The sequence below is a fragment of the Crinia signifera genome, chromosome 2, assembly GCF_055691185.1.
Source record: "Crinia signifera chromosome 2, ASM5569118v1, whole genome shotgun sequence".
Classification (NCBI taxonomy): Eukaryota; Metazoa; Chordata; class Amphibia; order Anura; family Myobatrachidae; genus Crinia; species Crinia signifera.
In genome coordinates, this window is record NC_139218.1 from 351703947 (window position 1) to 351725029 (window position 21083).

The 21083-nt window shown below is 44.3% G+C and overlaps 1 protein-coding gene across 1 annotated transcript in view; it reads left to right on the forward strand.

The window, feature by feature from the left end:
- The window catches only part of TRPC4 (transient receptor potential cation channel subfamily C member 4), a 208850-nt gene that overhangs the window by 89782 nt on the left and 97985 nt on the right, over positions 1-21083 (forward strand). Inside the window, exon 2 of the mRNA XM_083169762.1 lies at positions 4969-5370. Coding sequence (XP_083025888.1) covers positions 4993-5370 — 378 coding nt within the window. The 5' untranslated portion in view covers positions 4969-4992. The remainder of the gene's footprint in view (positions 1-4968; positions 5371-21083) is intronic.

The window sequence follows — 21083 nt, forward strand, 5'->3', positions numbered from 1 at the left end:
CTTATGCTGTACTCTAACTTCCATCTTATATTACTAGGCATTCACAACGGAACAAAGCAGCATGTTGTCCCTGACTGCATGAGGCCTATTAGTGATAATTGTACAGTGACAGACCCAAGTTTCATAGACCTGCCCAGTACAAACTCTCTCATTCTGCAGCATTATAACATTCTGGCCCATAATAAGTTAATATTTATTGAAAATTAATTTTGAAAATGCAAAACACGGTATAATGAAGTCACGGATACTTGGCACGATGGGGATTGCACATCTGAACCGCTCCAAGCTTTGCTGAGACCTGATCAGCTGTGACAGCTCAGCAGTAAAATGTCCCCAGAAACTATTTCAGAACGTTGGCAACAATCCTGACACCTCTTCTGATGATATTCAGGTTCAGCATATGACACGTTACGTTGCCGACACTCTTTTAAAGTCATTTCAGGAGATATATTTCATAAATTGTGATGGACTGACATATCATATGTAATGTCTGTCTGTGATGTGCTATACCATTGGTGAATATTGTGGATTCAGCTTTTAAAGCGATTTCTTTATTTAATGAGAACCTTCTGCCAGACTATTACCCCAGTTCCAGGATATTCACCTAATGATTATAGTAATGCAAGGCGAACCGCTGCTACAATATAGCCCTCTGTGAATGAGCCGTCTGTGAGCAAATAACAGATGTTTGTTTATTTGTCCACAGACCTTACTTAATTAGCAAAGCTCTGGTGTATTGATAGAACTTGTGTCAATTGAAAAGATTTCAAATAACTAAACTGATCTAGGGGTTGTGGCCGGCAAGTAGAAACAGTCTTTGAAATATGGTAATTATGTGCAGAAAACGTCTCGGCTTTATACCGAACACTGTGGGGTGTGATCATTAATATGCCCCATCTGTCCTTGTGATACTTTGATATTTGAAGTGGATGCCATATTACTGAAGCAATTGAAGACGGAATCGGTGCGGGAGACAGCTGCTCTGAAAAGCAGCTGTCCCCAGGAGCCCAAACACTTACAAAAATGACACTAATTACTAATGGTCAGCGACGGGTCCTACCTTATTGAAAGAGGAGGGGGCTGCTGTTGGTCACAATGCCAGCACCCCTTCTTCCTTTGCCACTGCTGGTCACTTGCTGCTCCCCGCCTGGCGTCTGTAAAGATGACAGACACTAGGACCGCCACATGCGCTGTATCGATCTCGGTACTGCGTATGTACATACAGTACCTCCAGCTTCTATGTGCTGCTTTGGCTGCAGCCCATAGAAGCCACATCATGGTCCTGGTGCCTGTACAATGTAGTTGACAGGCTCGGGAATAGCGCATGCGCAGTATTAACCTCGGTATTGCACATGCGCTTCCCCCTGGTTCTATGGGCTGCTTCGGCTCCAGCCCATAGAAGTCAAAGGCATGTATTCAATGCTCCTATGTCGCCGTAAATAACGATGAGTGTGCATGTTTTTTTGAGAGTAGTGAAGTTTTCTCTCATATTTTGTGCTTCCCTGTATTCAACTCTGTTGCTTCTCCAAAAATATTTTGCGAAGCTAACTCAGTTCACCCTGCACTTCTCCCCGGTGTTCGCAATGTCTGTTCAATGGGGATTTTAGTGTCTCTCTCAAAAAGTGTATTCAATGCACAAATTGCGAGTCCTGCTGGTTTCTTTTTTTAGAGATGTTCTCCATTTTTCCCTCGGCATCTTTTTTAGGTGAACTGTAGGGTTATCTTTGTTAAAGTTGTTATTTTTTTTGTTTTTTATGGCTTATAAATTAAAAAAAATGTACTCTAATGTATTTATTGCAAGTGCCATAATGCTGTTCTTCTATATTAATTTATTTGGAATTTAATAAGTTATTTTGGTACTTGTTTCCTAGCACGGCCACACCGATTTACATCGGGGTGGTCATGTCGGAAAAATCGCGTCGATCGCATCGCATGCGATTTGGTCGCATGCGATGCGATCGAAGCGACCGACCCGATTTTTGGATTGAATGAAATGTAAATCGGGTCCCTGGGACCCGATTTTACATTGGATTCAATGTAAAATATTCCCTAGACCCCCAAATTTTACGACGTAAACCCCATCCCACGATAGACGCCAACCCGAAGCGTGGCGAGCGCAGCGAGCCCACGAGGGGCGGCGGTGCGCGTCCTCCGACCTTTTCATTCCCCTACTATCCACGTCGGCGTGGAGTTGAGAATATATAGTGTGGCGAGCCACCGAGCCCGAAGCGTGGCGAGCGGACGCATATACCTGTGAAGTTATACGCGTCCCCTCGCGGGGCTCGCTGCGCTCACCACGCTTCGGGCTCAGTGGCTCGGTGGCTCGCTGCGCTCGCCACACTATATATTCTCAACTCCACACCGACGTGGATAGTAGGGGAATGAAAAGGTCGGAGGACGCGCACCGCCGCCCCTCGCGGGCTCGCTGCGCTCGCCACGCTTCGGGTTGGCGTCTATCGTGGGGTGACGACGGGGACATCTATAATGTGAAATGGGTCATATTGGCCCATTTCACATTTTTCTAATTTTTTTAAAGGTGAGATGAACTTAATCAAGTCCATCTCATCTTGTGCCATTATAATGGCACAAGACCGACGCGATCCTCACGATTTCAATGTTAAAAAATATTTTAACATTGAAGCCTATGGCAAAATCGGGGGCATCGCGTCGGTTGCGTCGGGACCAATGTTAATGGTCCCGACCGACGCGATGCCCCCGATTTTGTACCTTTGCCGGCAAAATGGACCTGATTTCAAAGGAAATCGGGTCCATCGCGTGGATCGTGTGACTTAACTTAAAGGTACACGATCCAAACGATTGTGGCCGTGCTAGGAAACAAGTACCGTTATTTTAATGGTAACCAATAAGAAATCATTTTGGAATGCTCCTAGTAATTTCCCATGCTTCCTCTCTTCTTCCTCACCTAACCCCCAAACAGGCTTTTAAACACACTAACAATTAGAAAATAAATTAAATAAAAACACAGGGCAAAGAAACAATGCCAAAAGCACAACACAAGGATAAAGGCCAAACAAAACAAAATACACCCGTCTGCACAAACCCAATTAAAATAGTCACACAGCCATTTGTTGTAAAATAAGTACTGAACAAAACATTAACCTTTCTAAACCTTTGTAAAAAAATACAAGTCCACAAATGCGAGGAACACGCTGCTGAGATGAACACCCTGCTCAGAAATATCCCAGTCTGACCAGCTCACGTGGAGAGCAGGAGAAAACAGATCTCTCCAGTTACAGCACTCCCATTTGAACTCGCATAATTATGCTAAGTTCGCAAAAGGGGCCAGCGAGCTGGCCACACGTTGAATACTGAGGAAGTCAGAAATGAGGAGATAAGAAAAAGTGCCGAGCATTTCAGCGAGATCACAGGGACACAGAACAGTGAGCGGTGATCCAGACTCTCAAAAAACATTGAATACTCCTCAAAGAGGCAGCCCAGGAGGGAGGGAACATTGATCGCTGCCGTTGATCGCTGAGATCCAGCCATTAGCTTTTAAAGCTGGGCCCGTTCTGCCGAGATGCCTGTTCAATGCGGCCTGGAAAGACAGCATTGAATAGGTGCAACTGCTATTTCCCCCATTGGAAATAGTAGCAGGCAATTGAATACCCCCCCCCCCCCCCCGTCGTACTTCACATTAGAAGGAACAGGGCTCCGTAAGCCAAAGACAATTGAAGAGGATGTAGGTTCCCACTGCTAGACTCCAAAAATGTTCAGTTTGGGGCCGCTGTCCATGATTGGAGATGAAGCTAGGAGTAATATCTCCTGCATTAGGACTGTACCGGCGAGACCTGGATTTTATAATTGTAGGTGAAAATTACTATGGGGGTAATTAAGATCTGATCGCTGGACTGCAACTTTTTGGAGCCCAGCAATCAGATAAACATCACCTCGTCAGAATGAAATCCCACCCCAATACATACAGTAGCTGCAAATGGCATTTAATTATTGTCAAATGCATTTTCATCACTCTCACCACTAAATGAATCCCCCTCCCTCTGTGTGCAACGGCCTGAGTAGCCATAAACTTCCTCAGCGTTGCGATGACTACCAGCATCGGGTCCTGAGCTGACATCTACGGTCCTCCCACCAAATGCCTGGGTCTCTTCTGTGTTTTCCCCGGACTCTCCCTTTAAACGGCCTTTCAATCAGCCAGTGTACGGCCAGCGTTAAAATGCAGGCGCATTTGCACCACGATCAGTGCAAATGCGTAGGTGTTTGATAACCACCGGGGCTGCGAATTCGCAGCCCAGTGTACAGATTTGAATTACCCCATATTAATTTACAGTTATGGGCCCCTAAAAGTGGATTCCAACCTTTATGTGATTGTAATTTATTGTTTTACCCATGACCCTTGCAACTTGAAGGTGGTTGTGTATAAATTAACATATGAAAGGTTGCTGAAGGTTTTAATTTATTTATTTATTACCAGTTTCTTATATAGCGCACACATATTCCGCAGTGCTTTACAGAGAATATTTGTACAGTCACATCAGTCCCTGCCCCAGTGGAGCTCACAATCTATCTAATTCCCTACCACATGTACACGCACACACAGACATTCTAGGGTTAATTTGTTGGGAGTCAATTAGCCTACCTGTATATTTTTGGATTGTGGGAAGAAACCGGAGTACCCAGAGGAAACCCACGCAAGTACGGGGAGAATATACAAACTCCGCACAGTTAGGGCCATGGTGGGAGTTAAACCTATGACATTATAAATTTTATTCAACTGGTACAGCCACAAAGGGAAATGTCACTGCAGATGCACAGAGGTTCTAGCCTAGGTTCTATTACTATTGTTCTAGGTTCCTAGGTTCTATTACAGCTACTGTATTTTAATTTGCAGAACATTTTCTCAATGATCCGTACATGAATCATGTGCACCATTCATATTAATTACAGGTCTCTTGTGACTCTGATATTTATGATTTTTTTCATTTATTTCAGATATAAAACGTGATGGCATAAAGTATGGCTCAGTTTTATTACAAAAGAAGCAACAGTTCTCCTTTCCAAGATCGAATCCCGCTCCGTATTGTACGCTCGGAATCAGAACTCTCCCCGTACGAGAAAGCATACCTGGTTTCAGTGGAGAAAGGCGATTACGCCAGCGTGAAGCAAGCACTGGAAGAAGCCGAGATTTATTTTAAAATCAATATTAATTGCATCGACCCTTTGGGAAGAACAGCTTTACTGATTGCCATTGAAAATGAGAACCTTGAACTGATTGAACTTTTGCTAACTTTTAATGTCTATATTGGAGATGCTTTACTACATGCTATACGGAAAGAAGTAGTTGGAGCTGTTGAACTACTATTAAATCACAAAAAGCCACGTGGAGAAAAACAGGTCAGTTAATTATTATTGATTGAGATGACATCATGATATTAATGCTATTTTCCCTGTGTCTTACATGGGTTTAGCCATAAATCCTGTGATTCCATTTTAATTTCTTCTTTGTACTTTTTTACCTTTCAGCCCTGCAAAATTGATTGATAATGTACTTGCTTGCATTTCATTTCCAAGTTTTTGTCGAATAACAAACCCTTGTACAGATAAAGCCATCCTCATCTAGCCCTTTAGTAGGATTAAATGAGCCAGGGCTGTCGGACTTAATCCTATGCTATTCCCCTACTGTATTATTCTATGTATTGTATTGCAGCTGAGAACAATAGACCTTGGTGAGCCATGGCTCACCATGGCTATCTGGAGATAGCTAGTTGAAGTAGGCTCCATCTGTAAGTTTAAATAACATTGGCTTAAGGGGCCCATACAACAGCAATCCCCCAATCTCCCAACGTTTGCATTGGGGGGGACAGGGATATTAAATGTGTCAAATTCAGCGGGGATCCCAGAATCAGGACTTTTTAACATGACTGATATTCCCAATTCCCCCGACGGACCGCTGATTGGCAAATCTGGTTGAAGGAACTGTGGTGCCAGCAGTATGGGGAATCGGAGGATTGCCCCTTTACTGTACCTTCCCAACTGTTACCAAATTGATTTGACTCATACCTCCCAACTATCCCGATTTCAGTGAGATCTGAATTGAATTTTCCTAATCACTATGCATCTTCTGTAGGTGGTATTTTCATTAATTGCTGAAAGAGTCCAAAGGGTTGTATGAGGACCACTGGAGAGGGTTCATAAGTGTCACCCTTTTGCTTTATAGCACAAGGCACACCCCTGAGGATACAGCTACACTGCCCATTGTAATACAGCCATGCCCCTCCATTATGTTGTAACACCCCTTGTATACTGCATACTGTACTTCTCAGCTTGCAGTTATGTGAAACCGTGGAATTACTGCAATATATTGCTTTAAAACATGTAGCACATTACAGTAACTCAAATATGTCTTGTTAAGGCCGCCGCCCCCCCCCCCCCCGCAATCTCTCCATGGCTACGCATGGCTGTTTTGCATATACATCTATTCGTACCTATGGGGTGACACTCACATCATAATGTGGAGGCACACGCAAAACTAAGACACTCTCAGGTGTCTTAGCTTTGCGTGTGTTCTTGAAGGGAACATGGTGGGCAGCTGACATCCGTTGATGTTACCTGCCTTCCCCCGGCACCCTCTTCACTGGGTGATTACCATGGGAATGCCCATAAAACACTGGGCATTCCCATGGCCCAGGGACGTGCGGTGAGGTAAATGGCTGAGGAGTCCCTGGCAAGTACCAGAGCCAGATTTGCACACAATTTATGAGCCATGGGGTACATGCCGGCATTATACACAAGTGCAGCAGTATACACTACTGGAGATTCCCTGAGTTTTAGTAAGAGGTGTGCAGAAAAGATAGCCAGGTGAGGCACTGCCTCAGCTGCCATAGTATTTTTGCTCCAGAGTTTTGACTATAAAAATTATTAGAATAATAACGATAAGATTTTTGATATATATTCTTTGTATTTTTGACATACTTTATAAACTCAAAACTCCAGCATATACGTTAGTATGACAGGAAAGGCTGTGCCTCACCCCACCGCACGCCACTGCCATGGCCGCATCCCCATCCCGCCGGCTCCACGCATGCAGTCTTGTGTGCGAGCGCCCGGCGAACATTCTGCTCGCCTTGGCTGCTTGCACACATCATATGTACATGTTCAGTTCAAGAACATTGCGCACATGTGCAAATTCACATGGGTGCGCATGGACCAAAATAAGAAGGATCTATACAGTAAGTTGGCTGCAGTCACATGGTGCAGCAGTACATCAGATTGGAGGACAGGCATTCCTGGGTCCTAGTAACCAGAATGTACACTAATAGTTATTTCTGCTCATCCCTTCTGAAGTGCGATTCTAATATTGAGGTGGTCTTTATACAGATGTGTCCTATTGTGTTGTTGCGTATGCATCGCAGTATACAACAGTGGTATAGTTGCATGGGGATATACTTTTGTATTACTATATGAAAGAGCATTTCTCTATTCACAACTGGGACAAGCAATAAGGGTTAAATGTAATAACCTGTGACGTGCAGGCATCTGCAAGTTCCCAGCGAGTATGTGCAATGTTTTATAGGGGCAATCTTTTAAAAGCCAAAAGCAATTTGTGATGACATGCAGTCAGTGCAGGAATCTTGGGGCAGATGTATTAAGCCTGGTGAAGAGATAAACTGGAGATAAAGTGGAAAGAGATAACGCACCAGCCAATCAGATCCCAACTGTCATATTTTAAACACAGCTGATTGGCTGGTGCGTTATCTCTTCCATGTTATCTCCACTTTATCTCCAGTTTATCTCTTCTCCAGGCTTAATACATATGCCCCATAGATGGCTGCCAACTGTCGACATCTGCTGTCCATCCCTACCTCACTCTCGGCCTGATTCTGATGTGAATGCAATGCCGATATTCAGTTGCAAAATACATTTCAGAAATGTAACCGAAAAGTTTTGGGTGTTCCGGGAGATGACAGGAAGCCTTGCACAATCAGGGTAGATGAATAAACCTCTGTTAAGGGATCGGGTTGGTATATGTGCATGTTACAGTATGTGCCGCAGATTCTGCATCCGCAAATATATCATGGCCACGGCATCTATTCAGTGCCTGGGGCACTATCCACCCCAGTTTTTATCGGTGCATCTAACTTTTAGATAGAAGCCAATATGCATAGGAAATTTATGGCACTGCCATTCCGACAACTATTAATTTCCACAGTAACTCGTTGCCCCACCACAACACTGCACATTGAAAAAATAATCATGTTTTTAAATCACCTGCGGGTGCTACTGGGAGAAGTATTGACAGCTCCTGAGCAGTAATATCTCCAACGCCAATCGGCTGCTGTTATCTGGACCTTCTTCACCATGATCCAGAGGTGAAGCATGTCTGCAAAAGTAATGGCGGAAGCTCACAGCTTCCTATATCTGACCTGAACACTTGAACACAAGGGGAAGATCTGATACAAACATTAGCACAAAGTCGCAGGCACAACTGTGGCTAAAGATGTTGAAGCAGTCTTGACCGGATGCAAAACCTGAACCAGACAGTCTCTCTTGTCTCCCAGGCCGGACTGGCCATATGGCACTTCTGGCAAATGCCAGAGGGGCTGATGGCCAGGTTGGCCAAGGTCGAGGCTCCGCCTCCCGATCTACGCACAGAGAGATCTGCTTTACTTGCGGTGGGTACGGCGGCTCTCTTTGTACGTCGCTGAGGTCCAGGAGAGAGGGGGCTATCAAACGCCGCTATTCCCCTCTCTACTGCAAGCTGGGAGAGGCAGCGTGTGCATGCGCACGCGGTGCATGTGTGCGCACGCATGCGACAAAAGCTGTACGCTTGCACACATGCCAAGCCCGATTCGGCGGTCCAGTCCATCGCTGCTTGTCTCTCCTTACACAAGAAGGAACTGTTATCTGTGCTAGAGGGTTCTGGGGAGAAATCCCATTAGTCTGTTTATTAATAAAAGTTATAATGCTTCCATCAATACAAACTTTAACATGAGAAGAGAAAATCAATATAACTGTGTGTTTTTAGTTTTAAGTTGATGCTTTTTATGCTTTATTTTCCGCTTCCTTTTTTTACATCAATACAGTTAAGTAATATTTTGGGCACCAATGAGAATTTGAATCACAAAGCTGGATATACAGTACTAGCTAAGTATTAACCTTAAGCTTCAGCAATCAGCACCAACCCTAATAAAACTTTGAACATTGTGTTTGCTGGAGATCTAGGTGAATAATAATAATAAAAAATGTTTCCGTGGCACAAAATATGTTAATATACAGTATGTATAATACATTTATATATTATCTCCTTTGAATTGAAAAATATGTATGATCTCCTATGAATAATAATAGTTAGTTGTGATGTTATCACTTAAAATTGATGAGTTCTAAGAACAATCCTTATATCTTACTTGGAAAATATATGAAGCAATACATGGGGGAAAATGTAATATGGGGCCTTATTTTGGTTCATTCTTTCCGACAAAATCCTTCTTAGATGGGCAAAACCATGTGCACTGCAGGTGGGGCAGATGTAACATGTGCAGAGAGAATTTGATTTGGGTGGGGTTTTACTTCAAAGTGAGATCTATATTGCAGTGTAAAAATAAAGCAGTCAGTATTTACCCTGCACAGAAACAAAATTACTCACCCAAATCTAATTCTCTCTGCACATGTTACATCTGCCCCCCCTGCAGTGCACATGGTTTTGCCCATCTAAGAAGGATTTTGTCAGAAAGAATAAACCAAAAAAAGGCCCTAGGTGTGAGAATCAGAAAGTGAGAGATTTGGTAAGAAATCTCCAGTTTCATTAAAGCTGCAATCATTTACACCGCAAAATCAAACTGGTTTTGCCGTGCAAATGATTGCCGCTTTAAAAAAACTGGAGGTTTCTTACCAAATCTCTTACTTTATGATTCTCTCACCCTATTATATTTCACCCATGGGCTCACGCAAAATAGCATTCCATACCGCATGTGTACACCGGTGTGGATTATTAGGTGTACAGTTATTATTATTGGTCGACCTTGAAAAGGTCGACAAAGGAAAAAGTCCACATGCACTAGGTTGACAAGGACAAATGGTCGACTCACGTCAACCCTTTCATGGTTTTTGGTGTGAAAAAAAGCATGGACCCCCAATTAGTGTAATGCATACCCTCGCATCGCTCACATCCCTTGCCATGCTCCGGCACACTTTACCATTCCCAATTGTAGTCCACATGGATAGTAAACTATGGAAAAGTTATCTTTGAAAAAAAATCATGAAAGACTCATGACGAACTGTTCATGTGTCGACCATTGCCATGCTGACATATTGCTTGTGTCAACCTTTTGTTAATGTCGACCTAATGCATGTCAAGATTTTGACCATGCCAACCTTTTTTTTTGTCAACCAATAGTGGTCGACCAATTGACTGTTGGTCTAATTACTTTCGACCTAACAACTGGAAGCAGTGTGCACAGAAAATTCTTGTGTTGCCATCTCTATCAGTGGTGCATCTATAATGGGTGTGCATTGTCACAGGCTCCTGGGTATATGCCCTGCACCCTTAGCATATACTTATCACTCTTCCTGTGCCACTATAATGGCCCAGTAGAAAATCCACAGGAAAAATGGCACAAGCACCATCTTCCAGCGTTCGGTCCGCACACAGTGTACTCTGGCACATACTTGGTGAATGTGCCAGCGAGGTAGGTGGTGGCCCACATTTTGACACAGACCCCTCTCTAGGATGGCCAATCTCGGGATAAGGATCAGCGGATCCCGGGATTTGGCCCCAAATTTGCGGTGATTTCAATTATCGGGATTAGACTACACATGCGGAGTCTAATGCCAGGCATATTCTGAGCACCCGCTCAGAGGCTGCCTGGCTTCACCCATTCCTGGCTGTGCGGCTCTACGCAGCGGGACATGGTCAATGGTCACACAGGCTGCATAGAATAGAATGTCAGAAAGGGCTGGGCCGGGTCAGCACCCCCCTGATGGCGGGCCTGATTTAGCAATTGCCACAACTACTGTCCTGAAATTCAAAGTTCTTTATTGGATTCCCAGGGCAATAGACCAGTCTCCTGCAGCCCACTACCCTATTGAGGTTGGTCCTCTTTTAGCTTGATAATATGATTCTCTGTGAATCATATAATTCTATCCTGATCTTCCATTGATAAATGTTACAAATTTCACCTGGACCTTCAAATGTCGGCAAGTATGTATTAAACCTTTCTCCTCATTTGACCCTACAAGTGAAGATGAAGTATCCACACTCTTCTCATCTTCCTACTCCACTAACTCTACTCTTGATCCTATTTCCTTACAAGTCAGTAAAGCTTTGTCTCCTGTGCTTATCCCAAGCTTAACTAAAATCTATAACCTACTGTATCTCTCTACTGGTATCTTTCCTTCTCTGTTCAAGTATGCACTTATTACTTATTCTTAAAAAACACAATTGTGATCCAAACTGTCTCTCTAACTACCATCCTATCTCTCAGCTCCCATGCCTCTCCAAGCTACTTTAGAATCTTGCCTACACTCGCCTCACACACTTTCTTAACTCCTACAACTTATTGGACCCACTTCAGTCAGGCTTTCGCTCTCAACACTCCACAGAGACAGCACTGACTAAAGTAGTCAATGATCTGGCTACTGCTAAATGTAAAGGCCATTTCTCACTTCTTATTCTTCTAGATCTCTCAGCTGCCTTTGACACTGTCAACCATTCTCTTCTCATACAAACACTACAATCCCTAGGTCTTCAGAACACAGTCCTTTCTTGGTTCTCTTCCTACCTATCTAATCACTTTTTTAGTGTTCTCTTCTCTGATTCTACCTCCACCTCACTACCTCTGTCCATTGGAGTACCACAAGGCTCAGACTTAGGTCCTCTGCTTTTCTCAATCTATACCTCCTCACTTGGGAAACGAATCAACTCTTTTGGATTTCAGTATCATCTGTACGCTGATGATACTTAAATCTATCTTTCCTCCCCGGAATTGTTAATATCAGTCTTGCTTCGTGCCTCTAAATGTCTTTCTGCCATTTCATCTTGGATGTCATCTCGCCACCTCAAACTCAACATTTCCAAAACAGAATTAATTATATTCCCACCAGCCAAGAGTAGTTACCAACCTGATATCTCTATCACTGTTGAAAACACAACAATTAATCCTACTCCACAAGCTCGCTGCCTAGGGGTCATCCTCAATTCTGAACTGTCCTTCATTCCTCACGTTCAATCTGTCTCTAAATCATGTTACATGCATTTAAAAAACATATCCAAAATGTGCCCATACATTACACAAGACACTGCAAAAACTCTAATCCATGCACTCATTATATCACGCATTAACTATTGCAATGGCCTCCTTACCGGTCTTCCTAAGAAAAGACTCTCACCACTACAATCCATTTTGAATACAGCTGCGAGGCTGATCTTCCTGGCTAGACATTCATCGTCTGCTGTTCCGCTCTACCAGTCCCTCCATTGGTTGCCTGTATATTACCACATTCAATATAAAATACTTCTACTTACATACAAAGCCATCACTCTAACTACACTGACTTATATCTCTTTGCTTATCTCAAAATATATCCCCACCGACCTCTCCGCTCTGCACAAGATCTGCGTCTCTCATCCACGCTCATTACTCGCTCCCACTTACACTTGCAGGATTTTTGTCAGGCTGCTCCCACCCTATGGAATGCCCTTCCATGCACACTTAAACTTTCCTCTAGCCTCCAAACATTCAATCGTTCCCTGAAAACTCACCTCTTGAGGCTAGCTTATCATACTCAAGACCCCCACACAACCTCCAGTAGCATTTATATCTAATTGCATCCCATCAGTACCGTCTAGTAATCTGGTGGGACTGCCATGCTATGGAATTCTATCCTTATGTATCCCTCCTGTTATCCCTACAGATTGTAAGATTTCGAGCAGGGCCCTCCTGCCTCCATGTCCGTTTTGATCTACCCAGTTTGTTTAATCATTGTGGTTTCCAATTGTAAAGCGCAACGGAATATGCTGCGCTATATAAGAAACTGTAAATAAATAAATAAAATAAATAATTAAACCTACTGCACTTTTAAAACTTTATTTTACAGTCACAGAGCACAAACCCCTAACTAATACTGTTTATTCTTACAGAAATCATTTTCCGAACACTGACTCTGTAACACGGAAGCCAAGAAGGTGTAATGTAACATGTTTATAATTAGATACATAACCTCCCAACCCCTCATGAGCAAAGTGCGCATGCTGGAGGCTTACTAATTAATTTATATTTGGAAATCATTCCCCATCCTTCTCCTCAAATAATTTTTTCTTAGAAGGATAATTAGTGATGTGAGCAGATAAATATGAAATATATAAACATCAGATGGCTACTGTATAACTATGGGCTTGAGGACATGAAGAAAACTACTAAGGGAGGGTTTTTTATTTTATGTTATTTATTGCTTTGATACATAAACCATTCAAACCATATTACTGTTATTAACATCACTGGGAATTCAGTGGAAAAGTAAGCTTGTATAAACTGTAAAATCTAATCAAGATAACAGTTATTCTTTTTTTTAATTTGGAACAATGCAGGTAGAGTAATTCCGCAAACACAGATGGCGCTAAAGTTACACCAGTGCAATTACACTTATTTTGAGCAATCTTTAATTAATATAGGAAGTTGAACTACAGTATAACTTATATAGACCACCTTTACCTATCAAGAAGATGACTGTTGTCAGCCTGTGGTCCATTGGCATTTCTATAATGGGCAGTGTCGGGCTGGGGCATGAAGGGCCCACCTGGGAATGTTGGTATAGGGGCCCACTTTAGGGGTATTGGCAGTCTCTAGAGGGGTGTGGCCAGCTATCACAAGTTTGGCAAACCTTTAAAGTAAATAGTACAGTAAATTCTGCTTGTGCATGCATGATAATGTACCACATTAGTAACAACAGTGCTCGGTAGAAGATATACCATAGTCCTTTGCAGTATAATGTAGCATTTGCATAATGTAGAATTCATGTGGAGTCTAGAACCTGATCCCTATCATTGGAGTTGGGGCCCCCAGGCAGTGGGGCCCACCAGGGGTTTTTCCTGTACCCCTTTGGGCCAGTCCGACACTGATAATGGGTGCAATATGTGCAGTGCAGACGGGGCCCGCGGTCCAGGGGGCCCACACTTCATCCATATTTAATTACCTACCTTTCTAGAGTCCCACGTCAAAGTTGCAGAAGTGATAAAAAATCACAGGCAAAATGACCGCCATGTGTGCACAGTAGGTATTTTGTCTCCAGAACATGGTGGTTTCCATGTTTCCAGAGAGATTCTCATTTGCGGTAGGGTAAGGCACTAATGCCAGAGACTACTGCACCATGAAGCATTAAGTTATAGGGCCAGATGTACTAAGCTTCAAAAGTGATAAAATGGAGAGTGATAAACAACCAGCCAATCAGCTTCTAGGAGTGGGCACCCGGCACTTACTTGCCAAACCAAGGATTTAACATACACAGTTGTGTTAAAGTAGAATTAATGTTTATTTAAACTGGTAGCATAAAAATATTTATACATTTAAAAATAAATGACAATTTATGAGGTATAATGGTTTAAAGGCTACTAAGCATAAATGAAGTAATTGTGACAATATGCTACAATTATTCTTTTAAAAAAGAAAAATAAATTGCTTGATATACTGTATTGTTTTGTTTAAGAGAATTTCATAGTTATAAACATCTAATACCGGTATACATAACACAAGGGGACTGGGGTCACAAGACACAACATAAATTGGATCCAGTACCAGTATATAGTTGATTGCAGCAAATTAGCTGAGTGAAGGTTTTGTTCAAAAGTCAAACAGATAAGCAGAGTTGGTACCTATTGTCCAAGGTGCAGGGGTGTCCGCCGGCAGACTTACCCATCCGTGCCGTGTATGAGTGGCGGGAATGGATGGGTATCCACAATCATCGACTAGTTTCGCCCAAAGGGTTCCTCAGGATGGTGTGTCAGCTCCTACCTGCCATGTCACAGACTGTGTTTGAAAAATGACAGGCAGGAGCTGATTGGTTGGTTGTTTATCACGCTCCATTTTATCACCTTTGAAGCTTAGTGCATCTGACCCATGAGAGACATTAAGTGGACCGAGATAAAGTACTAGCCAACCAGATCCTGTCATTTTTCATATACGGCCTGTAACATGGCAGTTAGTAGCTGATTGGCTAGTACTTTGTTTCTATACACTTTATCTTACTCCAAGGCTTGGTACATAGACCCCGGCTGTGTCTGTTGTCAAACTGACTGATGACACTGTATAGTCCCATGTGGGGAGGATATATGTTATGGAAATACATTTCTTGCAGTACTTGATTAGCTAACATTCTTACAGTGGAAAGTTGTAATATTTGTCGTGAAATCTGAGATATAGATAGGTCCATATTTAATCACCATGAGACATAGACATCAGGCGAACATGATAGGGCCAGCCAGAGATGCAGCTGTTATTGGGGCAGATGTATTAAGCCTGGAGAAGAGATAAACTGGAGATAAAGTGGAGATAACTTGGAAGAGTTAACGCACCAGCCAATCAGCTGTGTTTGAAATATGACAGTTGGGATCTGATTGGCTGGTGCGTTATCTCCTTCCACTTTATCTCCAGTTTATCTCTTCACCAGGCTTAATACATCTGCCCCATTGCCTCTTGTGGCTGGGGTGATTGAAGGTGTGACCTGCTTTTTTTTTTTGGAAAGAGTGGTAACTCTTTCGACCCTAAAACTGGGAACACACTTGTCCAATCTTCAGGAAATCAGACTCTGAGATGGGGACAAAGAACGTGAATGATTTATAGGTGTCTTTCACAAAAAGAAAAGTGGGGTCCCCTGCAAAGTAATACCCAGCCCTGGACTTCTGCCTGATCTGTTAATGAAAATTAGGTGGAAAAACCAGTGTGGGGTGCTCCCTATTTCCTAATAACCAGCACCAGGCCATAGTATGGGAATACAGTGTGGGGTCCCCCTGCCATCATATTAACCAAAATCAGACTGGTCCACCCATGGCTGGAATTCCACATAAAGAATAAATTGGAGTTCCCACTTTCACGCGTCAATCAGCTCTGGGCTGCCTGCCTATGCCCCGCACCTCATGGCAGTGGGTGTGATGTTCATGATATGTTAATATTGTTCTTTATAGGCAATCCAAAGGTCCCAGTAGGCCAACCCTTGCATGCTGGATAACCACAAGATGCAATCCTGGACATTAAGGGTTCACTAACACCTTTAGTCTGCCTGTAAAGAAAATATTAATCTAAAGACAAAACACCTAATGTTGCAATAATTCATTAGACCGCACACTCACGTGAGTGTGGCGGCCTCCAAGCTCTTATGCGTGGCTGCTGCCTTATCAGGGCATCCAGCATTTTCTGCGATCTGATGTTCCTGCTTGCTCCTTCTCCACCTTTGCACTGCCTTGCACTGGCTAATATACAGTGACACAAGTAGGCAGGGTGATGATGCGGTTCACTGCCAGCATCTCAAACTTTAAAAATGGCACCACTGATAAGCCAATCATGGTTCATGGCACCATTTTTGAAACTGGATGCACTGCCATAGTGCCCATAGGGCAGCACAGTTTTCGCATATTTAATGAGATGCGATAAACTGCAAAAATCGCAGATTTTGCCGCAAAATCACACTTTTAGAAAGTGCGATTTTAACTTGCGCCGGAACTCGCATCCAGATGTTTTCCCATTGAAAAGTATACAATTTGCATATTTAATGAGATGCAAATGTGGGAAATGTGTCTTAAATTCGCCAAAAAATCAGACCAGGTTCTGATATGCGAGTTGGCCAGAACCCTGCACAGATCATTGAGATCTGTGCATGGTCCTGTGGTAAAAAATGTGTTAAAGTGTTTTTTTTTTTAGCCGGACCTGGTTCCAAAAATACGGGGGACAAAAAGCGTAGGGGTCCCCCGTATTTTGAAACCAGCACCGGGCTCCAACAGCCCGCAGTGTCATGCCACAGCCGGGGGACACTTTTTACATAAGGTCCCCCAGCCGTACCATGAGCACGGTGGCTGGTCAGCCTTGGACGGGGTACCTGGAGGAGTGGGGACCCCCCCAATAAAGGGGTCCCCCCCCAGGCTTCACCCGTCCAGGGCTGAAGCCCGGGGCTGTCACCGGCAGCCCTGGCCAGTGCACGCCGGCCTGATAGGGTTAAATCTTTAAATCCTAACATTGCTTTATACAGGAGAACTACAAGTGCCAGCAGATCTCCCCCACAGGCTGGGACTTGGAGAACCACAAGTCCCAGCATGCGGGGCATTAATGGGCCCGCTGGGACTTGTAATCCACCTGTAAAAAGAATGTTAAAAGAAAACACACATACAGAGAAGTATAACTTTATTACATACACATCCACACACCTCACTTTTACACCCACATGATACTTACCGATCCAGGATCCAGCGCTGGTCTCTCTGCAGCAGAGCCGGTCAGCCCGCACTGTCAGCGTGCTGAACTAGCTTTCTCCCACGCAGATAACAGCCTGTGTCGCGCTGTCCCAGCGCGACACAGGTTTAGAGCGTGATTGGGCGATGCTTCTCCATGGAGACGCATAGCTCAGCCCTGATTGGCTGAGCTATGTGTCTCCATGAAGATGCATAAAGCCCAAGATGCTCTCAGCCTGTGTAGCGCAGGGAGTTAGCGCTACACAGACTGTTGTCGGCACCGGAGAAAGCCGGTTCAGCACGCTGACAGTGCGGGCTGACCGGCTCTGCTGCAGAGAGACCAGCGCTGGATCCTGGATCGGTAAGTATGTGGGTGTAAAAGTGAGGTGTGTGGATGTGTATGTAATAAAGGGCCTTATTCTGGTCTGTGCGGCCGGAGCCGAATATGCGGCCAGGACCGTGCGTCCTAAACCCCGCCTTCCGTACGGATCGCTCACTCCGTCCGAATGCGGTAAGCCGCTGACCGCACAGAGCATGAGTGGATTTCTCATGTATACACCGCCTCCATCTCTGGGAACCTCCCCCATCATTCGATGGTCGCATACCATCGAATGCAGGACCGAGTGGTCAGGCAGCTCCCGCGAGCTCAGACCACTCGGGCATTTCTCCGTGCAAAAGCAGGGATCTGGGCGGGCAGCTGACATCCGGCAATGTCATATGTCCGCCCCCTACACGTGCGTCACGGCCGCATTACCATACGTACGCCCAGCGTTTGCATGGCAACGCCCATGAAACGTGGGGCATATGCATATGTTAATAAGGCCAAACAGCCCTTCATGCCCCTCTCCTCCCCCTGTTCGTAGTGTAAACAATTCATGCGGAATTCAGACGTATGTCCCTTTCGCACATGCGCAGATATGCCTTTGCACATGCGCAGACACAAAACATCGGCGGAACGAGCGCACGCGGATATATCCGCACCAACCAGAATAAGGGCCAAAGTTATACTTCTCTGTGTGTGTGTTTTCTTTTAACATTCTTTTTACAGGTGGACTGCAAGTCCCAGCGGGCCCATTAATGCCCCGCATGCTGGGACTTGTGGTTCTCCAAGTCCCAGCCTGCAGGGGAGGTCTGCTGGCACTTGTAGTTCTCCTGTATAAAGCAATGTTAGGATTGAAAGATTTAACCCTATCAGGCTGGCGTCCACTGGCCAGGGACACCGGTGACAGCCCCGGGCTTCAGCCCTGGACGGGTGAAGCCTGGGTGGAGACCCCTTTATTGGGGGGGTCCCCACTCCTCCAGGTACCCCGTCCAAGGCTGACCAGCCACGGTGCTCATGGTACGGCCGGGGGACCTTATGTGAAAAGTGTCTCTGGCTGTGGCATGACACTGCGGGTTGGAACCCGGTGCTGGTTTCAAAATACGGGGGACCCCCAGATTTATTGTCCCCCCGGAATTTTTGGAACCAGAACCGGTCTAAGAGTCCGGGGCTGGTTTCAGAAATACGGGGGACCCCTATGCTTTCTGTCCCCAATATTTTTGGAACCAGGTCCGGCTCAATGAGCCCAGGGCTGGTTATGCTCAGGAGGGGGGACCCCACGCAATTTTTTTTTTACAAACTCAAATTCGCACATTTTCATGCCGAAAAATCGCACATTTTCATGCCGAAAAATCGCACATTATCACACTAAATAGCACTTTTCTTTCGGGAACACGCACCTCATTAAATATGCGAATCCGCAACAAAAATGCTATTTAAAAAAAGTGCGATAATGGGTGAAAAACTGAAGTGCGAAAAACTCTCATTCCATTAAATGTCACCCTGTATTTCCAGGATATAGGCCTCAATCATCCATTGGGTCCTGCTGCATTGGTGGATGTGCCCGTATCTGGCACTGCCACAACACTAATGGTATGCTGAGCTGCCAGGACTGGAGATCGGTTGCCAGCTCCAGTCTCAGTAGCATACAAGCTCTTGTTGGTGGCAGGGTATTCTAGTTGTTAAGCATACAGGTATTTAAAACTAGGAGACCTCACAGGTAATTAAGACCGGCTGACTGTTGTAAGTCGGTCGGCTGAGGGTACACACTTGTCCCATACAGGACCAACTATTCAATCAGGAGTCAGATCTTCCAAGGATTGCGCACATCACATTAGATGAGTTTTTGAATGATTTAGCTGATACCGATGGGTTGGAACGACTATATGTTCAAATCGTTCAGTGTGAATGCTCTATGCCATTGATGATGTCTGCTCCCAGGCGTTATCAGTGACATCCTCCTTCAGCCATTCCTGCAGGGCCAACAGGAGACATTGCTAGCAAGGGCCATGCGTCACAGTCATTGTTGGTGCTCCATTGCTGCCCTGCTGGGTCCCATCACCCACAATCTCACTGGGTACACACGTTGCCTAGTGTGTACCCAGCTTTAGTCACAGTGGATTTAATAAGTATATATTATCGTATTTATCGTACAGGTACACCACCGATTTTCCGGCATCGTCGGTTCCAGTGCCGGATTAACTATTTTGCCGAAATGGATTATCTGTTAATATGTCTATTTTTTTTTTTTATTAATTTTGCAACTTCAGTACATTTCTAAAGCAATAAACAGTAAAATATATGCTACAATATAATATTATTCAATGAATAAACACAGTAGTGTATGCAAACTGTTTATTACAGCTGTACCCAGTGACACTTGTTTATGCTGTGTGTTCCGCCCATGTGCGGTACTTGCTGTGACCTTGGATGCTACAACAGCCCCACCGATGCTTCCTGTGCCATCTGCAGTGTCCGCGGAAGCTGTACGCACTGACGCTTGCTCATGCTGCCCATGTGCAGTACTTACTGTGACCTTGGACGCCATAACAGCCCCACAGATGCTTCTTGTGTCACCTGCAGTGTCATTGGTAGCTGTACCCACTGACACTTGCGCCTATTCCGTATTACGCCTATGAGTAGAAAATGTTTCAGATTAAAAGAGGTCCCTAACCTCTTCTAATCCGGACAAAGAAAAATTGTCCGGATTAAAAGAGGTTCCGGAACAACTGTTGCTGGAAAATCGGTGGTGTACCTGTAGTTGGATGAAACTCTCCATAACATAAACATGCTGTCTTGGTGCTTGGTGTTTTAGTTTTTATTAAGAGTTTGTTATTGGAATCGTCATCACATGTGTGTATCTTCATACATTCTATGTAAACAAAAACCCATTACTGTATTGAACATTCTCTAGTTACATTTGTCCCAGCATTGTTTTGGTTAAAGAAATGTTTGCATTGAACTGTTAAGTTCCAAGAGCGCAAAGTGTATATTTGTATAAACTCACCATCGGGTATCCTCCCGGTTTACACCTTGCCTGTTGACAAACCTAAACACAACCTTAACTCTAAACTTAAATAACTTAACCTAAAATAAGACACGGACACAGTGCTGGCGTTTCAAAAGAATGTCAAATTTATTTTGACAACTAAAACTATGACTATAAATGGTGGCGGCACTAAAGAACGGTCACTATAGGAAAGGTGGGGTTAAAGATCACTATGCATACATACATCGCTGGTGATCACTCTCCCTGGTCAGCCACCCAGCCTGGTGGTGATGGCCATCCCTTGGACAGAAGCATGACCATGACAATCAATGTCGAGGGAGAGTGCACCCCACTACCTACACACACAC